This window comes from Stegostoma tigrinum, chromosome 20, assembly GCF_030684315.1.
Source record: "Stegostoma tigrinum isolate sSteTig4 chromosome 20, sSteTig4.hap1, whole genome shotgun sequence".
Lineage (NCBI taxonomy): Eukaryota > Metazoa > Chordata > Chondrichthyes > Orectolobiformes > Stegostomatidae > Stegostoma > Stegostoma tigrinum.
Window position 1 is genome coordinate 15700105 of NC_081373.1, and position 21428 is coordinate 15721532.

Consider the following 21428-nt stretch of genomic DNA (forward strand, 5'->3'; position numbering starts at 1 on the left):
ACCTGGTGTTATTCCTATCCTGGGCGGGTTTGATAGGAAAGCAATTAAAGAAGCTTTACTCTGTATCTGACTCCATGCTGACCCTGTCCTGAGAATGTTTGATGTAGACAGTGTTAAGGTAACTTTACATTCAGTTTAAAAGAGTAGAGGGATATTTATTTTCAGTTTGAGTAGACAGAGCTTTACTCTGTAGCTAACCCTCTGCTCTCCCCTATCCAGGGAGTACTTGATATGGACAGTGTAGAGAGAGCCTTAATTTCAGTTTAAAAGAGTAGAGGAACTCTTAGCTTCAGTTTAAATGAATAAACGGAACATTACTTTCAATCCACGTGCTGTACCTGTCCTGGGAGTGTTTGAGGGCAGTGTAGAGGAAGTTTTACTCTGCATCTGACCCCATGCTGTACTTGTGCTGGAGTATTTGATCAGGATGTGTCAAGGGAGCTTTGCTTTCAGTGTTAAGGGTAGCTTTACTCTGTATCTAAACCCATGCTGTCTCTGCCCTGGGAGTGTTTGGCGGGTACAGTGTCAAGGGAAATGAACTCTATTTAAAACCTGTCCAGAATCTGGCCTGGGAAACCTGGTGCAAGGGATAGAGGCAGTCTTGAGTTTGTATTGTGTAGAGATAAAAAGCCAACAAGATGGAATGATTGAGTTAGTAAAGAGTGATGAGCTGATGAAATGGACCATTCTGTGTTGCAGTTTAAAAGAATTTCCCAGCACCTTGCTGTGGTGCAGTTTGTGACACAGGATGTTGCCGTTGTTTCGCTGGCCGGCACTTCGAAGCTGCTTCTTGTTCCAGTCACGTTCCATCTAAACGACACCTTCCACTTTGACTCTGAGAAACTCTCTGTGGGGCAGACCATCTGTCTGTCACTGCAGACAGCTGGAATAGAGCATCATGGGATCCCGCTTGCTGCACGTGGACACAGGAAACACAGCAGGGCCAAGCGAGAGCGCCAAATGTCAGAAGGAGAAGAGGATTTGATACCTACAGTTCAGCATGCACTGTGTATTGGGGATGTATTAAGTGGAACTGTGAAATCAGTGCAGACAAACTGCTTGCTGATTAAGTTAGAAGGTGACGTGACTGGATTTGTTCATGCTTCAGAGATCCTCGATCAGGTTCCCAACGGCTCCTTCCCATCATCGAAACAGAAAGTTGGCAATGTCGTAACAGCAAAAGTCATTGGAGGGAAAGAAGTAAAGTCTCACAAGTAGGTGATCTGCTGGATATCTGAATATTTGGTTGTTTGTTTGGTTCTGGCTTGATCTTAATCCTATGGACTAGTTCTGAGGTTCGATGGGAACCTGGTGAGCTGTGACCTAAATGGAAAGCCTGCAGTCATTGTTTTATGGAGATTTACAATGTCTCCAAGTCATTTAAGTTAGCAAGTGTCGCTGAGGGTTTTTATTATAATTGGGACACAGGCAAAGTGCCATGTATTACCCTTGCTTCACTCCTCACACATTCAGACTCCTTAAATAGTAGGTGCCTAGTGTCATATCACTTAGACTCCAAGCTTCTGATAGGTTATCGTACCTAAAGAAAGTCTCTCGTTTCTATATTGCCATTCGCAGTTACATTACTTTACAGCAGTTAAATACTTTGAAATCCAGGCATTGCTGTATTTTGAGAACCAAGACAGCCAACTTACACATAACAAGATCCCAAGAAGATTAGCGAAATAACAGTAGTATGGTAACCGGTCCAGAGACACAGCTTCAAACCCCACCATGCCAGTGGGGAGAAGTTTGAATCTGGTCAATAAATTTACACTGCACTGCTATTTTCATTTCTAAGAAGGAAATCGCTAAATTGTTGTAAAAACCCACCTGGCTTACTCATGTCCTTTTAAGGAAGGACATCTGTCATTCTTGCCTAGTCTAGTTATGCCTGATCCCAGACTCTCAGCAATGTGATTAATGCTTAACTTCCCTCTGAAATGATCGAAGAAGATATTAGTTCGAAAAGTAATACACAGTAAACAGTGATTTTACCAACCATAAATACATCGTTTAAACAAGTAGAAAGTAAATGACCATATCTGTGATGCTAGAGGGATAAATGTAAGACAGAACGCTAACTGTTGATATCTTCAAAGTTGTTGCCAAAGATTATTTTATAGCAACCAGTAGGGACAGTAAGACTGAAATTTAACCTCCTCTTGAGCAACAGCCAGTCTGACAATGTGGTGCTTCCTCAGCGCACGCTCCTTCAGCACTGTGGTGGAAATGGCACAGTTAAAATTCACTTTCTGCCAACTATTTTGCTGGTTTTCCATCACGCAGCAGCAGATTTTTTTAAAAATTTAAATTCACGCTTGCAAATTGCTGTGAATTAGTTATTTCTAGAATCTGCTCCTGAAAAGACAAGTGCTTATTGCAGTTTCAGGGGTACAAGATTTGTGTTGTAGAGTCACAAAGTTAGGTTGAGGCCTGTTTTCAGAATCAGCGAAACCATTGAATCCCTACAGAGTGCAATCAGGTCATTCAGCCCATATGCTGACCCTCTGAAGAGCATCCCACCCAGATCCTCCAACTCCCACCTTCCTTGTCCTTGTAACCTTGCATTATCCCATAGCCAATCCACCTAACCTGCACGTCTTTGGGCTGTGGGAGGAAACTCTTGCAGACACTAGGAGAATGTGCAGACTCCACACAGACATTCACCCAAGGCCAGAATCAAACCTAAGTCTCTGATCCTGTGAGGCAGTAGTGCTAACCACTGAGCCACGATGCTGTTTCATCTTGTAGGATTATAAAAAAGATTGCATGGTGTCTGTTCAATGTGTGTGGAATTCATGTCTGGCGGTAATTATACTGAAACTGAATTGCCATGCTTGGTAGCTGCTGATGGCGCAGGGTATTATTATTGCACATTTCTGGTTGCACGTCTGTTTTCTAGAAGCAATTGATGTGTTGTTTTTGCCTTCCCACATAATTAGGTTTTTGCCGATCACACACCCGAACTTTTCAGTGACTATGCCGGTGTTAACACTGCGACCAAGGTAAGGCAAGATACCGTGACGCCTGTTGGGGAATCAGCTACAGGTCACAGAATGTTTAGCTTGCTGTACACAGTTCTGTTTTGGTTTGTGCAGAATACTTGTGTCTGTATAAAATAATACAGAGTACTGGAGAATGTGCAGAAGGATTCGCAAGGATGATACAAGAACTGAGATGTGAACTGTCTAGGGAAATTAAGTAGGCTATTCTTTTCCAGAAGAGAGTGAACTTGAGGGAGAGGTTACAGAAATCTTCAAAATAATGTGAGGGTGCAATGGGGTAAACAGATGTTGCCATATGTAGGCAAGATCAAAACCACACGCCATCGGTATCAGGTAGTATCTAATAAATCCTATTAGGATCTTGGGGGTGGTTGGAACTGCTGATGCTGGGGTCTGAGATAACAAGGTGTAGAGCTGGTTGAACACAGCAGGCCAGGCAGCACCAGAGGAGCAGGAAAGCTGATGTTTCGGGTCTAGACCCTTCTTCAGAAATGGGGAAGGGGAAGGGAACTCTGAAAGAAATAGAGAAACAGAGGAGATAATGATGGAAAGTGGATAAAGGAGCAGATAGGTGGGGAGAAGACAGGCAAGTCAAGGAGGCAGGGTTGGAGCCAGTAAAGGTGAGTGTAGGTGGGGAGTTGGGATGGGGGTTGGTCAGTTGAGGGAAGATGGACCGGTCAAGGAAGTGGGGATGAGGCGGGCAGGTAGGAAGTGGTGGTGGTTGGGGGTGGGGGTGGGGGGGTTGGGTCAGTGAGGTGGGAGGAGCGATAGGTGGGAGAAAAAACGGGCAGGTCAAGGGGGTGGGGATGAGCTAGGCTGGTTGTGGGATGAGTACGGAGGTGGGGAGATTTTGAAGCTTGTGAAGTCTGCATTGAGACCATTGGGCTGCAGGGTTCCCAAGCGAAATGAGGTGCTGTTCCTGCAGCCTTCAGATGGCATTGTTGTGGCTCTGGAGGGGGTGTTGAAGTGGTTTCTTGATTGGGAGGCGCAGTCATTTGTCATGGACCGAGCATAGGTATTCCACAAAGCGGTCTCCAGACCTCTGCTTGGGTTTCCTCGATGTAGAGGAGGCCACATTGGGAACAGTGGATACAATATACCACATTAGCAGATGTGCAGGTGAGCATCTGTTTAATATGGAAGATTTTCTTAGGGCTTGGGATGGAGGTGAGAGGGGAGGTGTAAGGGCAGGTGTAGCACTTCCTGCAGTTGCAGGGAAAAGTGCTGGGGTGGTGGGGCTAGTGGGGAGCGTGGAGTGGACGAGGGAGTCATGGAGAGAGCGGTCCCTCCAGAAGGCAGATATGAGTGAGGAGGGAAAAACTCCCTTGATAGTGGGGTCAGATTGCAGGTGGTGGAAGTGGCGGAGGATGATGTGTTGAATCCAGAGGTTGGTGGGGTGGCATGTGAGGACGAGGGAGATTCTGTCTTTGTTGTTATTGCGAGGAGGGAGTGTGCGGCATGAGTTGCAGAAAATGCATGAGATCTGGCCGAGGGCGTTTTCGACCACTGTGGGAGGAAAACTGTGGTCCTTGAAAAATGAGGACCCTAGGGATGTCCTCTTTATCCAGAGAGTGATGGAAATGTGGAACTCAGTACCACAGAGAGCTGTTGAGGCAGACAGCACTGAGATGAAGCTGTGGCAAGTAGGGCAGAAGGAGGTTGTACGGATGAGAAATACCAACAAAAATCAATTTGGCAGATTGGCCTGTTTCTGTTCTGTAATTACAGGGTAAATGAATTACCCATTCGGGTAAACAATTCCTTTTTAAATGCCTGCATGGAATACGTCCCCACGACACTATCCGGCAGTGATTCCATATCCCACCCCTTGCTGCATGAAAATATCATCTTCACATTGTTATTACTACTTCTGTCAAATTGATTCTCCTTTCTTGCACCAGTGGGAACATTTTCTCCTGTACTCTGTACCAACTTCTCATGATTTTGAATATGTGAATCAAGCTACTTCAGTCTTTTGTTCTTCAATGAAAACAGCCCGGGCTTATCCATTTATCTGAAATTTCCCATCACTAGAACCATTCTTTTGAATCGTTCCTGCACACTCTCTTTCCTTCACCGCGTCTTAAAGTATGTGGTGTCCATTGAGAACTGGTTGCAATATTCAAACTACTCGATGCTCTATGCTTCTTTAACCATTCTCTACCTGCTTACCACCTTCAAAACTGTATGCAGTTCCTGCATTCCCTTTAGAATTATTTTCGTTAAACTCTGTTTTTCTGACCAAAATGAATCAATATTGCATTTCATCTGTCACTTGTACATCCACTCTACCAATTTGCTTATGTCCTTTTTGAAGTTCTGTAGTAATCCTTCTCTGTGCACAGTACCTCTAAGTTTTAATTATCCACAGACTTTAAAATTGTGACCTGCACATCAGGATATAGGTCACTACTCTATATTAAGAAGAACAGAGTTCCTAACCCTGAACCCTGGGAGCTCCACGACAAACTCCTGTTTCCTGTCATACAGCCAATTTCATATCTGTGTTGCTATTGTTCCGGTTATTCCTTGAGCTCCAAGTTTGCTGATCAGTCAGTTGTGCAGTAGCTTATCACATACTTTTTTGGGAATCAGTGTGGACTATATCAACCCTCTGTTATCTCCTTTTTCTTTCTAAAAAACAATAGTAGGGTAATGAAACACATTTTGTCCTTTAGCAAATTTTAGTCTGGCTATGCTTCATTGACCCATTTTTACGCAGGTAATTGTTGACTTTGTCCCAGTATGTCACTTTTAGAAGCTTCCCTGTTGTTGAGGTTAACATGACTGATCTGTAGTCAGTTGACATATCTTTGTACTTTTTTTTGACAACGGTGCTACGTTTGCAATTCCTCAATCCTCTCTGGCACCAGCCCTGCATCTGAGGAGCATTGGAAACTATTACCCAGTACCTCCATAATTTCTACTCCCTTCCCTCAATATCTATGGATGCATTTCATTTGTTTGGTGCCTTATATACTTTTAGTGCAGAAACCTGTCTAGTACTGCCACCTTAACAATTTTTAAACCCGTTAAGTGTCTGAACTTGCCTGGGGAGTTTATTTTTAATTCGTACTTATTTAATTTCCCCTTGAATCAGTGAATGTTTTCCTGCCTGCTGACTTTCCTTTTCCTTCCACAGCAAGCTATCAGGAGACTGTGAGGTCATGTTCCAGAGTGAGCAATTAGCAGACCAGCTCAAATCCTACAAACCTGGCCAAACGTTAACGTGTTACGTGTCGAAGGTACAGCAGCTGATTCCATACTGGGTTTGGGGATCAGCGAGGGAGCAGGGCATGGTCATTGAAGAGACCCTGGGCAAGGAGGGAGAACTATTCTGAACCCTCCATGTTATCATTCTGATTTGAGTCAGATAGCTGTGTGCAATTTATACAACAGTACCTATTGCAACTTGACATTTATCATTTCGGTGATTTTTGACTTCCGGGTGTGAAATTTGGAATGTATTGAGCTGAATGGCCCCATGATGATGGCTGATAGGCATGTTCTGTTTCTGACACTGAGTATGCTTCGTGGCAGTGGCATCAATTTGGAAAATGGGACCTGAAGTAGGAGTGGCTGTCCGGCCCCTGTGCCTTTTTTTTTTAGTGGGTGAAGGGTGCTTTTGCAGAGAGGGGATTATTAGGGCGAGTTGACTACAGCAACACAAAAAGTTGTTCAGTTTGAATGTCACCACCGTGACCTGCTCTGGCTCTGAATTCTTGTTCTAGCTGTGACCAACTCTCATTTGTTCTGCCATGTGACCTGCTTTTGCATCCTGTTTCTGCTGTCACCAGCTCTTAACTTTTCCTTCTCCCTATTTCCAGTACAACTGTACCAAGAAATGTCTGGATGTCGAAGTGACTCCAATCATTCAAGGGAGTGTGGAACTGCTATTGATGTCTCAAAGAGTCAAGGTAAGCCTCCTGCTGTGATACAAATTGTAATCTCAATCAGCCTGGCTCTCTGGATCAGAGGGTCATTGGTTCGAGTCCTGTTTGACATCCAGTAATCCATGCCAAACCAAAAGTGTCTTTTTGTGGAATGGTTCCAGAGTAGAAAGAGGGCAATTGGCTCATCATTTCTGCTCTCTACATGAGCATTATGACTTGATGCCAATCTCCTGCATTTCATCTATATCCTTAATCATGTTTCTATTCAAGTGGTCATCCAGTATCATCCTGAATGCCTCAGTAGACTCCTGTGCTTCCACCACATTTCTAAGCAACACCTTCCATACCCAAAGCACTCATGAGATGTTAAATCAAGCCCCGTTTGCCCTTTTAGGTGGACATGAAAGATCTAATGGCATTATTCTAACCGTGTCCTGGTGTTATCATCCTAATAGCATAGGAGGGTCATGGGACTCAATATTAACACCACTTGTCTCTCTGCAGATGCTGCCAGACCTAATGAGCTTTTCTTACATATTGTTTTCATCCTCCTGGTGCGCGTAGCTAATACCTATCCTTCAACTAAAGCAGATTGTCTGTCTGGTTATTAACACATTGCTGTTTGTGCAGTGCTTTGATATAGGTTGATGTAACCTCTCAGATCCTTAGAATTGTGTGACTCAGCATTATTGGAATTATTGACTAAGCCCCAGTTATCAGTCACAATCAATGAATTAATAACAGAACCAGATCTGAGTTGAGGAAAGTCCCCAGCAGTGGAGAGCTTTGGGAATGAGTGATTCACAATTGGCTGGTACTCCCAAGCACACTGCATTCCATGTACAACATGAATCAAATTACCTCTCTGCCCTGACATTTAAAATTCATAACTGGAGTGCCATGTGTAATGGGAACAGAAAATGAAGACAAACTATCAAATCTTTTCATCATATTAGCACTTCTGTTAAATCTTTCATTCTCTGGTGAAAGTGAATCTTAGGATTGGGTGTTCATGGCTCTCCAATAACCCCTACCCAAAGCAGTCACCCTTTGATAATACTTCAGCTTTTTGAACAAGCTGACAATTTCATCTCAGTTGATATGCTGCTACTGTGTAATTTACAAACACCTTTTTATTTTTCCCCACCCCACCCGTTACTCCACTTACTTCAGCACTTGAAGTGTCCCAAGAAACATTTTCAACCTGGTCAAGCCTTAACAGCAACAGTGATCGGCCCAGACAGAACAAACACTCGTCTCAGCCTCTCTCTCTCAGGTAAGATTGAGCTCAAAGGCTACTATAGCAGAGCAGGAAGAGAAGGGGTCTATCTTCTGGTGGTTGCTTAATATATCACACTGATGTCTCCCATTAGTGGAACAATGAACAACTGCTGGGAGGGATATTTGGTTGGAGGTGAAAGCCACAAGCAGGTGTGGATTCAGAAGGAAAGCAGGTATACAGTGGAGAGGTTTGGGGGTTGAGACTTCCTGAGAGTAGAGTTTGCTGACTGAAGACTCTGAATGTGGGCCACAGTGCACGTAGTCTGGATGTTAGAGGACAGAAGTTGGAATCTCCAGTGAGATCCTCTGGCAGGACTTGGACCTCAGAGATTCTGAAGTCCAATTCAGACCCAGAAAACTGGGTAATGGAGACTTGGGCAGGCTGTCACAAGGGAGATGGGTTGCAGGGTAAGGAGTAGTTTGGGGTGGAGGCATTTTTTTTGTGACATGATCTGTTCCAACCCTGATATTTGTACTTTTAAACTATTTTAAACAGAAATTCTCACTTGTTCCCTGAACTCACTGTCTAGGTGCATGCTCTCTGGATGAAGGTTCGATAACACTGGGCACAATTGAGAAGGTCACTCCACACTTGGGGGTCACCATCAGGCTCCCTTTTGGAAAGACTGGTCAAGTGGGGCTATGTGACATAGCAGATTCGTACAAAGAATCACCGTTGGAGGAGCTCACCCTGGGCCGCATGGTCAGGTTAGATGGAGCATGTAACAGGCAGAATTCTCCCTGCTGTTACTTAATTACTGCACTTACAGACTGCGCCTCACTGCAGGGAGGAGAATGATAATTGTTCATCAGTTGTCTCTACTGGGTCACACACTTAACTCTGTGTTAGAAGGTTGCGATCTCAAGTCCCACCCCTAAAACATGGGCACAAAAGCCTAACCGAGGCCCATCAATGAAAGACTGAGGGAATGCCTCAGTGTTGAAGATACTACCTTATAGATGAGATATTTTGACTGATTCTCAGATCGCACAGCCGCTATTCAGAGGCACAGGGGAGCTCCCCATGCAACTGAGTAATTTTTATCGCTGAAAGCAGATCCTCTTACTTATTGTCTCATGTCTATCATGAGAGTTTGCTGTGCTCACCATTATCATTACAAGTAATTTATAAGTGATGTAATGTGGGATTGTAAGAGAACTAGAAAGTGCTATAAAATTTTTTTCAGTTTTTAAACTGTAATTAATTCCATTGAGTTGCCGGTAGATATCTGCTCCATTTTGTTTCCTGACTGATAAACCTGGGTGACTGAAAGTCAGCAGCCTCCCTACCCAGCCTGGTTTGATCCAAATAAAAACACAGATCAATCAGCTTCTGAGGAGATGAGAGCAAATGTTTTTATAAAACGCTGTTTCCAGACTGTCGTCTCAATCCTCACATGCCCTGATTTATTGTTAACATTTCTGTCATTTGCCCCAGATCAAATTATTTGTTTAACCTCTTGTAGTGACCTCTCTCACTGACTCTGGTGTTTCAACAGGTGTTGTGTCATTTCAAAAACTGAGCATGAGTTGGCAGTTTCTCTTAGGAGCTCGAGGTGAGCATTCTCTCTCTCTCTCTCTCTCTCTATCTCACGCACACGCTCTCGACCTTTCTGCTGTCTGTTTTTTTTCTCGCACTGTCTCTTCCAATCCTTCTTCCACACACTAGCCTCCACCATCTTTGCTCCCCCACCCCAACCCCCAACACATCACACCTTCAATGAGCTACAGCAGCACTAGGGTATTGCCAGCCTAGGATGCTTGACCCCAGTGTTATAAGGGATATCTACATGGAGTGACTGGCCAAATAAATTAGAGTCTGTCAAGTTTGGGCACAGGGTCTTTGCCAGTAGCAGTGAGGCCCTGCAGAAATATCTGAGGCAGAGAAAGAAAATCTGTGGCATTCTTTAGGAAGCTGATGTTTTGAGTTCAGAATTGTTATATTTTATTTTAAAATCCTTCAATTGACTAGCTTCTCCCTTTCACCATCACCTTCCCCACCCGAACAATTGTTCCAGCTCTCTGAAGCTCCTTGAATTCTGGCATCTTGAATATACTCCAATTTCCATTGTTACACTATTCCAAGCGCTGCCTTTTCCTCCCTAAACCTCTCCATATCTTTTCTTTAAGTGGCTCCTTAAAGCTTGCCACTCTCCTGATTACAGCCATGCTGTTCTAATTGCTGAAATTACACATGTTAAAACAGAAGCAGATCCATCAAACCATCGCTGGATCCTGAAGAAACTTAATCAGCTGAAATCCCTGAAATGACATTATATTTCAAAGAAAAATAGAAATTGCTGAAGAAACTCAGGTCCGGCAGCATTTGCGGAGAGAAAATTTCAAATCCAGTGACCCTTCTTCAGATATGATAGCTGGGAAAAGGTGGTATTGAATGGCTGATGATAGGGTGGAGGTAAGAATAGCAGGGATGGATTGGTGGAGTCAGAGGACAGAGATAAAATAGGTAGACAAAAAGATTGTTGATAGTAAGCCAGGGAAGAAGAGAAGCTCGATAGCTAATTGGGCTATGAGTAGTTGAAAATGGGTTGGCTACGTGGAAAGTGGCCCATTTCATGATTCAGCCTGGGGTTTTGAGGTAGGTAATCGATGTAGAAGGAGGTGTTCCTGCTCCAGGTTGTTAAACTGAATAAAGTCCTCAAGTGAACGATGAGGTGATAAGCCTCCTGGAGTATTGCAACAGGCCTGAGACAGAGAGAAACAAAGTTGCTGGGGAAACTCACCAGGTCTGGCAGCATCTATAGAGATAAATCAGTTAACGTTTAGAGTCCAGTGACCCTTCCTCAATATAAATTATTCAAATTTTGTGTGTGTTGAACTTCAACATGTTGAAGTGGTAGGCAGCTGGAATTTTAGGTCACTTTTACAGATTGACCACTTGGCCAAACACTTCTGTTCTTTCAGACTGCATCTAGCCAATGTCTACTGGGTTACAAGGTTGCAGATTGTGTTGGAATATGATTCTGCAGCTACTAATAGCCCACATTGCCACTTGGAATCCAAGTCTTTCTTTGGTTTGTTTCATGTCAACTCCATTTAGCACAATGATAAAACTTCAGCTGGCCAGTCTCCTCTTTAGAGTCAAGTGATGATTGTAAAGAATATATACTCCAAGGTCTGGCTTGTGTATTTCCCATTTAGCACAATTGATCGATGCTATGTTTTCACATGAACGTTGTCTTGCACCACCAACGTAACCTTGTTCCATTCTCCCACATTCTTAACTACCTTCCCCTTAAATACAGCTTTGCTGCTCACTTCACGCACTCATAGCAGCAAATTCCCCATTATCAGCACTCCAGATAAAGAACCCTCTCCATATTGGATTTGTCAACGAGTATCTTCTACAAATTAATGGTCCTCAGTTTTGGGGTCTTGCCCAAGTTGACGCAGCTTCTCTGCATCTATCCTGCTAATCCCTTTGACCCATCAGGTTACCTCTTGACCTTCACTTTCCAAGAGCAAGGAGCCTGTGTTCTCTCAACCTTTCATTTCAAGAAGAATTTTTGTGAATTTTTTGACATCTCTAGTACCTCCTATCTTTTTTATAATGTAGAGATCAGGCTGTAAACAGTGTGATCTAATCAAAGTTCTACTCAACTTTAACATAACGAGTTTTTGTCTGCATTAAATTGAAAACCTGTTTGAAACATGTCATCTTGCTACTGTTTATTGGGTTTTCCAGATTGATGTTTGTGTGCCATTCCTCTCTAGGGTGTACCCTGAGCGTGAGTCTTCAATAAATGACCCAGAGATTGCAACAGCCAAGGATCTTCAGAAGGGGCAGCTCCTCAGAGGTTATATAAAGGCTGTCGGAGAGCCTGGAGTCTTTGTCAGGTGAGCATTGTGTGGTTGTGGTGAGAGAAGCCATTCATGAATAGTGTAACAGACTATAGCAAGCCATTGTTTGCAAGTGTAAGCATGAGCTGGGTATATGTCTCCTTGTCTGGATTTTTAACCCTGGGCTATTGTGACATTGAATGTATGTTTCTTAGAGTGAAACTGTTTCAAATCGATGTCAGTTACTTGCAGGCAGACACATAACTTACGCAGGCTGCTTCTTTCCAAGTCTCTCTGGGCAATGGAGCACTGATACTGTAATATTTCAAAGGTGAATGAAGGTGATGTCAGTCTTGTGGTCACCACTGGGACAAGTGGTAAAATAACATGGCGACCACAGGCTGCAAGGTGTGATGCACTGAGGCATTGACCAAAGAAAGGAAAGAATATACACGTGGGTGGTGGAGGCTATCTCCTCAGTCATTCACAGAAGTCAAATGATTACGAAGAACAACACAGAATAGGAACAGGCCCATCAGCCCTCCAAGCATGCACCAACACATTTTGCCCTTCCATATTAAAGCCCTTCACTTACAGAATCTGTATTGCTCTCCTGCCTTCCTATTGGGCAATTGACCTTTATACAGATCATTAAAGTAAGTAAATATCATTGGGTAGTGCTGGGGAAAATATTTCCATTTAAGGAGAATGGAATTGCTCAATTTCTCCGTTGTACAGGAAACCACTTCTCTGATCTTTTCTGAGTAAATTTATACCTGTAAATTTATACATCACCTACAGTGCCTTTGTCATATTAAGATCAGAACTGCTCACAGTACACCAAGAGCACTTTTCACTCTGAAAGGTCATTGACCTAAAACATGAATTCTGTGTTTCTCTGTGCCAGGCCTGCTGAATATTTCCACCCCTCTTTTTTATTTTAGTTTATCAGCATTCGCAGTGTGTGTTTTGCAACCAAGTTTCAAACATAGTCTGTGGAAATTAACCCACTGCTTTGTTTCCTTTTTCCCTACAGCTTTCTTGCCCTCCATCACAACCTTCAATCATTTGTGAATCTGTACTGCCGATCTCTCTGTTCTTCAGCTCTGTTTAGATACATTTTCCAAACTATGGGTTTATTTATTCTTGCCAAAATGCCTACCTGCTTTGAAATACAAAGCCTCTGAAATGGCCTTAACAAGCCACTCAGTTCAAGGGCAGCTAGGGATGGGCTGGCCTGGTTAGTGACACCGACATCCATGAGTGAATTCATTTTTTTATAAGATAGATTCCACAAGGAAGCGTGCAGCAGTTAGTTTTAGCAACTCCTACATTGAGGTTTCCCCAGCAGCATCCTGTGGTGCAGTGTGAAGGGGGAGGTTCTTCTGGGTTTTTTTAAAACTATATAGCTATGCGGTGAAGGCTGGCTGTACGGAGTTAGTGCAGATATTTCAACAAGTAATCTTTATGTTTCAGCCTCTCTGCTTCACTGTCAGGCCGTGTCCTCTTCAATTATGTCACAGATTACTATGTCAAGGACCATGGAATCTTCCTGGAAAGCATCCCAAAAGGAAAGCTGGTGACAGTTAAAGTACTGAGGTAGGAATTTACTAGGAAGGAGGCACCGAGCAGGAGAATTGGTGAAGATCCCAAGCTAGTGCTCACTGGTTGAGTTAGCTTAGCTCGACGTGGGTAAAGCCAACTTATCAGGCTTCTCTTGTACACTGAGCTCACCCTAAAACATCTCACATACTCCAAAGCAGCATCAAGTGGTCAAAGGCCAAGAACTATTTCCTGGCAAGAGTCTGCACATCCGTTGGAGGGAAGGAAACCAAAATGGGCTGTAGATAGCTATTAGCACTACCCATCAGGCCTGTTCTGGCTTTTTGAATAAGTTACCTAATTAATCCCACTCCCTAGCTCTTCACCACAGCCCTGCAGTCTCCAATTCCCTTTTCGGTGTTATTATTGAATCTGCTACCACCACCCTTTCACACAGTCCATTCCAGATCTTCATTTCATTGTTTTCATTGCTTGTAAACAAAAATCCATTTTCCAATTATCTTAAATCTGTTGTGTTTATTACTGCTTTCCTGCCAGTGGAAACAGGGTAGATAGACAGAAGCTGTCAAACTCCTTCAGAATTTTGAACACCTCTCCATCACCTTTCCACTGTGAGGAGAATAAGCTCACCTTCTTTTGTTTCTCCGTTTAACTAAAGTCTTTCATCCCTTTGCCATCCAAATAAATCTTTCATGCCCTCCAAGAAAAGGATTTGCTCTATTTTGAGGATTTCCTGTGGCCAGCTGTATATAATTTAAACATTCCTTTTGCAGCATAAATAATGGACAAGGTGAAGTGGAGCTGTCACTCCTCCCTCAGGACACAGGAGCTCCAGATGTGCTGTCAAAGTCCCTTGGCTTGCCATCCAAGCAATCCAAAATGCTGAATGATGCAAAAGGATCAGCCTTAAAAACCTCCAAACGCAAGAGAAGAGGTTCGGAGAGTGAGCAGGTAGGATGCTCCATGTCAAAATGTTATTTTTTTTTCTAATTGAAATGTTGACTCTCCATTACCCTTCACCCACTAACTTGGAAGCTGACTCCTTCTAACAGCTAGGAGAGCCAGCTATACTGAGTGAGCTGGCAATAGGGGATCACTAACATGCCGAAGTGAGCAGTAGGAGTTGCCTTCAGGCCCTCTATTTAACACTATCCTGTGATTTGTGTTGGACGTGTATAAGCACGTATTACAAGAGATCAAAGTTGACTTTTTTGCTGCTTGCATGCCAGGCAGAACACTCGTGTATCAGGCTTTGACAAGTGAAATCTGAATATGCCAACTCAGTCATTTTCCCAATGGTTTTTCACAAAAAGGATAATTAATCAACGACTAATTTAATTGATCAAGTGATGTATTTGACACAATTGAGTAAATCCTTTCTGCTCCATATTTCTATCCTATAGACATGTCACTTAGTTTAGATACAAAATTGTTCAATATTTCGTCAATCTGTAATCCATCTAGCATTATAGTGAGATATTTGGAGTCTTTGGTGAACAGGTTACCAAATGAAAGAGTGATTAATTCTAGGAGTCCCTGATAACCGTCCATTGAAGGACAGAGGATTAGTTTTCGGAACAAAGCTTCCCCATACTGGAACAAAAAAAGCTGGTGTTGGTGAAGCTGGGGGAGGTGTGGAGAGGATGTGGTTGTGACTGGGTGGACGATACTGGAGGGTGCGGAGAGTGGGTGGACAGCATGTTGACCAGCATTAACCAGAAGTAGTTTTGCTGTTCTCTCCCTAAAGCTGCTGTCTGGCTCTTTGTAGGTGATCTCACTGTCTGACAAATTATTTTTATCTGTATTTGACTTGTTTCCCATTAGGTTTCCTCCAAAAAATTCAAAATGAAGAAGAAACAGAAGCATTCAGAGGAGGCAGACAGTGGAGTGGAGGTATACTGTCATGAGGAGGACAGCGATGCTGACGCTGAAGTTGAAGTAAGTAACACTGGATTATCACCTGTATCCCATGTAGATATTTAACTTTATGGGAGCTTTCTTTTCGATTTGGAACATTCCAAACCATTAGTTCTTGTTCATTTGACAGCCCTTTCAGATATGTGCTGGGATTGGTTGCTTGGGTTGGGGGTTGGTGTTTTAAGTTTCGCTGTGCTCCGTAGGTCCAATGTCCACTGCCTTTCAGTGATAACAACAGAGAACTTGCACTGATGTGGCACCTTTCTCAGCCTCAGAAATGCTTTGTAGTCCTGTTACATATTTCTAAAATGTACTCATTAGAGTAACAGGCTGCAGCCAATGTGCACCCAGCACGTTCTCACAAATAGCAATGTGATAATAACCAGATAATCTTTCTGTGCTGTTTGATTATTGGATAAATGTTGACCTGGGCACCAGGGCTCCAATTAGTGTCCCAGCTGAAAAATGGAGCTACTGAAGGTGCAGTACTCACTGTGCCCTGCCCTTCCAACAGGGCAGGAATGAGCCTGGACCATCAAATGGGGAAGGGTGTATGTTTGATGCCCATTACAACCAGTGGCCTGCTATGCCTTGTGTGTGAGATAGTAAACCTGACTAACAAGAAAGAACTAGGAGCCAGTCAAGGGCATCCAGCCCCTGAAGCCTGCTCTGCTGTTTATTAGGATCATGGCTATTCTGATTCTGGCCTTAACTCTCTTTCCCTCCCTATCCCTTTTATAACTTTGACTCCCTTGTGGATGAACAATCTTTCTAACTCAGCCTTGAATATATTTAATGATCCAACCTCCATTGCTTAGCGAAGGAAGAGCATTTCAAAGAATAACTGGCCCTTTGACAGCAGAAATTCTTTCTCATCTCCATATTAAATGGGATCCTCCTTATTCTGAAACTGAGTACCCTTGTTCTAGATTCCCCCATAAGGGAAAATACCCTCTCAGCATCCATGCCATCAAAACCCCTTGGAATGATATCCTCCAATAAAATCAACACTCATTTTTCTTAACTCCGGTGAGTATGGGCCCAGACTGCTCAGTGTCTCCAGATAAGACTACTGTATTCCTTATATTGTCATGAAGCTTTTCAACTGTAAGTACCTGGTACCCAGTAGCTAAAAGCTACTGTTCTGTCTCAGCAGCAGCCAAAACCCAGAAAAACTCAAGTTCCCAGGCTAGAAGTGTCAGGCAGCTTTGCTTGGGATGTGAATTTAAACACCATCTCTCCTGTGACTGGGAAACATGAAGACATGAGCTCAGACAGTGAGGACAATGAGCCTGAGGACTCCAAGGTAGGAGAGATTTACTGTGTTCTGTACTAATTGGTTTCTTCGTCCTAGCACTAACCACCCAAAAAACAAACAATTTGGGAAAAGGATCAGAAACTAATTTTCACTGAGCTCTGTGACTTTGGGAGCAGTATTCTGTTTGGGAGGTACTGCCTTTCAAGATGGGGAAATCCCTTTGGTGAATAATTTTTATTTGTTTAAAGAAAAACTCTGAGAAGAGATCACTGTGATAGGAAGGGTGCAATGTATTGGGAAGGGGGAGGCTGTGACGGTGGGTGAGATTGGGGTCAATGGACAAAGATGTTTTAAAAACCTGCAACAACTATTGGAAAGACTCTCGTTGCCTGGATAGAAGAAGGTGGAGTTGATGTTGCAAGTCTACACCCCTCTGTCTGTCAATCCAACCTGACCTGATGGTCTTTTTGTCAGTTTGCTGATGAAGTGAATGGTGGAGCATTGATGACTTAGAAGTTATATCTGTCATGTCCCATGAGTTAGGCAAGGATTGCTTTCCTTTAGCCCCAGCCCACCACCATGGCCAGATGCCCTACCCTCTGTAACCCAGCCAGAGAGTTGTAGGGAGAAGGCAAACGAGAAATATGATTTTCAGCTTGACTAAATGTGATTGATCATTTCTTCAGGCCAAGCTGACGAGGAGAGAGAAGGAAGTGGGGAAACGGCAGATAGAAAAAGAGCTGGTGAAGGCTGAGCAGCAGCTGATGGACCCCAATCGACACCCCCAGTCAGCTGATGACTTTGACCGTCTGGTCCTGAGCTCCCCCAACAGCTCCATTCTCTGGACGCAGTACATGGCATTCCACCTGCACACCACTGAGATTGAGAAGGCACGAACTGTGGCAGAGAGAGCCCTGAAAACCATCTCCTTCAGGTAGGACCATAACTGAACCAGACAGAGAGAGCGCTACTGCATCCAGACAGAAGAGCCAATCCCACCTACTGTGGTTCGTTAACTCTGCTGGTGTATTCAACACCTTTGCAAGTCTGCTTTCATTCAAAGAAGTGTCCCATGCTCTTTCCTAAGTCTTTCTTCCTTTACTTTTATATCAATGGCCCCTTATTCTAGACCCCATACACCTCCATTAATCTTCTGTGTGCTACCTAACTCAAAGTCTGTGTACATCACATTTGCATTCCCTGGCCCCTCAATCTAACACCTCACTAAACTCTTTACTACGACTGTTTACTCAACTAAACTTGAAGACCGAGAATGTTGTTCCCTTGGGGCTATTATTTAAACTTTCAGTGGCATTCTGTACCTTCAGGGGAGCTGTCCTATTGATTATCCTCACTTCTGGTGATCATGAGAGGGATATCTCAGTTGTGGTATCACACGCCAATAACTGACCGAGTGCCAGGTGTTGAAATACTGCAGCACGCCAGCAGGAGACACTTGAGCGCAATGAATTCTGTTTATTGCTAGCAAGGTGGGAAATTGGGTGTGTTCCTCTCTCTCAGACACTGCACCTTGAGCTTCCAACCTGGTCTGTCATTGAGCTGTCATGTGGAAGAGAAGGCACTTAGCTTACCTCTGAGGACAAAAGCAAAAGTCCTGTTCCATAGCATAACCCACCCAACAGCAGTTTGACACACAACCAGCGAACCTGCTCTTGAGTTGCAAAGAAAGTGCAAAATCCATGTCATTCAAGTATTCTCTTCAGTATCAATTTTTATAACTGCCTTGTTGATATCCCTCTCCCTCTCCACCTCTCCACATACTTTTGAAGAGAGGAGCAGGAGAAATTGAATGTCTGGGTTGCACTGCTAAATCTGGAGAATCTCTATGGCACAGAAGAGTCGCTGATGAAAGTGTTTGAGCGTGCCATTCAGTACAGTGAGCCACTGAAGGTCTTCCAGCAGCTGGCCAGTATCTACACCAAATCTGAGAAATACAAGGTAAACACAAATGTTGTCAACTTGGCTTATTATTCCATCTGAGTTTGTGTAACAGTGACTGACATGTCATAAATAACTTATACCACAGAGCAGAGGTGATCTACAGATCAGGTTGGGCTGTTTGTAACACCAGTGGCTTGGACTGAGTTGAACACTGAGGCTGCTGACTCTACGAGGTGCTGTTATGTAAACTATGTGCTTCTTGGTGAAGTTTCCTCTACTGTGTCCCCATCAAACACTCCCAGATTGGGTACAACAGGGTGTTTGATTTGAAGGTCTCTGTAGATGGCAATAAAATAAAGGAATGTGGATGCTGCCAATCTGAAACAGAAACAGAAATTGCAGGTGAAACTCGACAGATCTGGCAGCATTTGTGGAGACAAAGGTGTCTGTTCATCAGGGTCTGAACTGATGTGTTCTGATGAACAGTCACCAAATTCGAAATGTTAACTCTGCTTTGTCTGCACAAATGCTGCCAGACCTACTGAGTGTTGCCAGCAGTTTCCGTTTGTCGCACTACGCTGCCCTCATCAAACACTTCCAATGCAGGTACAGCATAGTGTTAGATACAGATAAAGCTATGTTTCTTCCAGAACAATATCTCAGTTTTGTGCTGAGCTCCATTTTGAGGTGTATCCCCTAATTCCCAAGTGACGTTTCCAATTTTTGGCATCAGCTATCCATTTCTAATTGTCACTTGGCTTCTGGGTGCTGTGGATGCCTGGGCTCGCCACCACCTTTCCCAGCTAGATTTCCAAAGCACTGTTGTACTTGGCTGGTAGCCAGGGGGCCCTCTGTGACCTGAAGTGTATTTATACCATTGTCACAAAGGTCAGTCAGCCTTTTTGATGTGACACTGCACAATTCCAGGATAATGACTGAAGCTGCCGCAGTATTATCTCAGACTGACTGTTGCAGAGCTCAAAGGGTTGATTGTGAAAGAGAAAATGTTGAAAGTTTAGCAGCTTCTGTCAAGAAGGGGAAACAGTAATTTTTCCTGTGGATGACTTTTCATAAGGCCTGATTTTGGAAGCTGTAGGCTGTGTTAGACTCCAGTAATGTAAAGTATTTGAGATTTGGGCCAGTATATGATGCTTGTTTTGTTTTTTTCAGCAAGCAGACAACCTGTACAATACCATGCTGAAACGGTTTCGCCAAGAGAGCATTATCTGGCTCAATTACGCCACCTTCCTCCTCAAGCAGGGAAAGACTGACTGTACTAATGCTTTACTGCAGAGAGCACTCAAGTGTCTGCCCCAGAAAGAACGTGAGTCGGCAACGGGATGTTGGTCACGTGTGTATAGTGTTGGAGGGGAGCTGACCATGTAGCTGATGTCTTCTCCCCATCAGTTGAATGCAGTTCTCATTTTCACATTTTCCCCTGTGTCTGGCCCTCTTTTGCTGGTTTCATAAAATACTGCTTCTTGTGTGCCCATGTTTTATGTTTGTTGGTATTGGAGGGTTAACAAGAGCCTGTATGCTTGAAAGATAGTAGGAACTGCAGATGCTGGAGGGTCTAGGCCCGAATCGTCAGCCTTCCTGCTCCTTTTATGCTGCTTGGCCTGCTGTATTCGTCCAGTTCTACACCTTGTTATCTGTGTGCCTGAGCCTGAATCGGCAATCAAGTGTCTCCCCCATTTTGTCAAACCCATTACCTGAAGTAAAAAGCTCATAACTGCCTTAAAAAGGGACAACTGGGATGCGGAATCTTTAAGGATTTTCAAGACTGAGGTGAATAGACCCTTGATTGCGGACAGGGTGGAAGATTATCGGGGATATGCAGGAATGTAGATTTGATCTTAATGATGGCGCAGGTTCAAAGGGCTGCATGGCCTAATCTTCTTCATGTTCTGTGTTTGTAACTGTAGAATCATAGAATCCCTACAGTATGGAAGCATGCCTATCAAGTCCACATTGACTTTCCAAAGAACGTTCCACACAGATCCATCCTCCTACCCTATCCCTGTAAGCCTGCATTTCCCAAGGCCAATCTACCCAACCTGCACATCCTTGGACTGTGGGAGGAAACTAAAGCACCCAAAGGAAACACGCGCACGCTCACAGCAAACTCCACACGGTCAGGGGGTGGGGGCGAACCCTGGTCGCTGGCGAGGTGGCAGTACTGACCACTGAGCCACCGTGCTGCCCCTGTAGGTGCCTTGAAGCTGTTGTCCTATGATGGAAGATTTGCAGATTGGAACCCGGCCCAAAATTACACAAGCAGCAGAAATGTATTGTGTCCTCCATTAATACTGGGATAGCCCAGAGTCCGAGCATTCTGAGGGTAGAACAGCTTGGAGAACTACCTTCCCGGGGCAGGACATCTGAGTACCACTCTCCAGTCACCAAGAAGTGAACCTGCTCCAAATTGGTAAAAGGAAACAATAATTTACTTCACGTTTATTCACAAGCTCTGTTTTGTTTCAGATGTTGACATAATTGCCAAGTTTGCTCAGCTGGAGTTTCGTCTTGGGGACACAGAACGGGCTAAGGCAATGTTTGAGAGCACATTGAGCAATTACCCCAAACGCACAGACCTATGGTCAGTCTATATTGACATGATGGTGAAACACGGTAGCCAGGACGAAGTCAGGTTAGTTACACCTGAGCCGGAGTCTAAAATCATATTGTTGCATCTTGATATCCCATGCTACACAGCCAGTGGAATTGTTTGAGGCGTAGTTTCCTGTTGTAGTTGAGGAAGCACAATAGCTATCTGTGCTCTGCAAGATTCCAGACACAATGGAA

General features: G+C 43.9%; 1 protein-coding gene across 3 annotated transcripts in view; it reads left to right on the forward strand.

The window, feature by feature from the left end:
* pdcd11 (programmed cell death 11) overlaps positions 1-21428 on the forward strand; it is a 56965-nt gene that overhangs the window by 32976 nt on the left and 2561 nt on the right. Inside the window, exons 21-36 of one of the 3 annotated variants that reach the window (XM_059653020.1) lie at positions 700-1214; positions 2946-3008; positions 6151-6253; positions 6836-6925; positions 8075-8177; positions 8713-8890; positions 9682-9738; positions 11918-12040; positions 13460-13582; positions 14320-14497; positions 15371-15484; positions 16617-16769; positions 17408-17655; positions 18512-18680; positions 19794-19947; positions 21108-21273. In XM_059653020.1, coding sequence (XP_059509003.1) covers positions 700-1214; positions 2946-3008; positions 6151-6253; positions 6836-6925; positions 8075-8177; positions 8713-8890; positions 9682-9738; positions 11918-12040; positions 13460-13582; positions 14320-14497; positions 15371-15484; positions 16617-16769; positions 17408-17655; positions 18512-18680; positions 19794-19947; positions 21108-21273 — 2537 coding nt within the window. The remainder of the gene's footprint in view (positions 1-699; positions 1215-2945; positions 3009-6150; positions 6254-6835; positions 6926-8074; positions 8178-8712; positions 8891-9681; positions 9739-11917; positions 12041-13459; positions 13583-14319; positions 14498-15370; positions 15485-16616; positions 16770-17407; positions 17656-18511; positions 18681-19793; positions 19948-21107; positions 21274-21428) is intronic. The other 2 variants (XM_059653021.1, XM_059653022.1) reach the window with 2 other exon arrangements.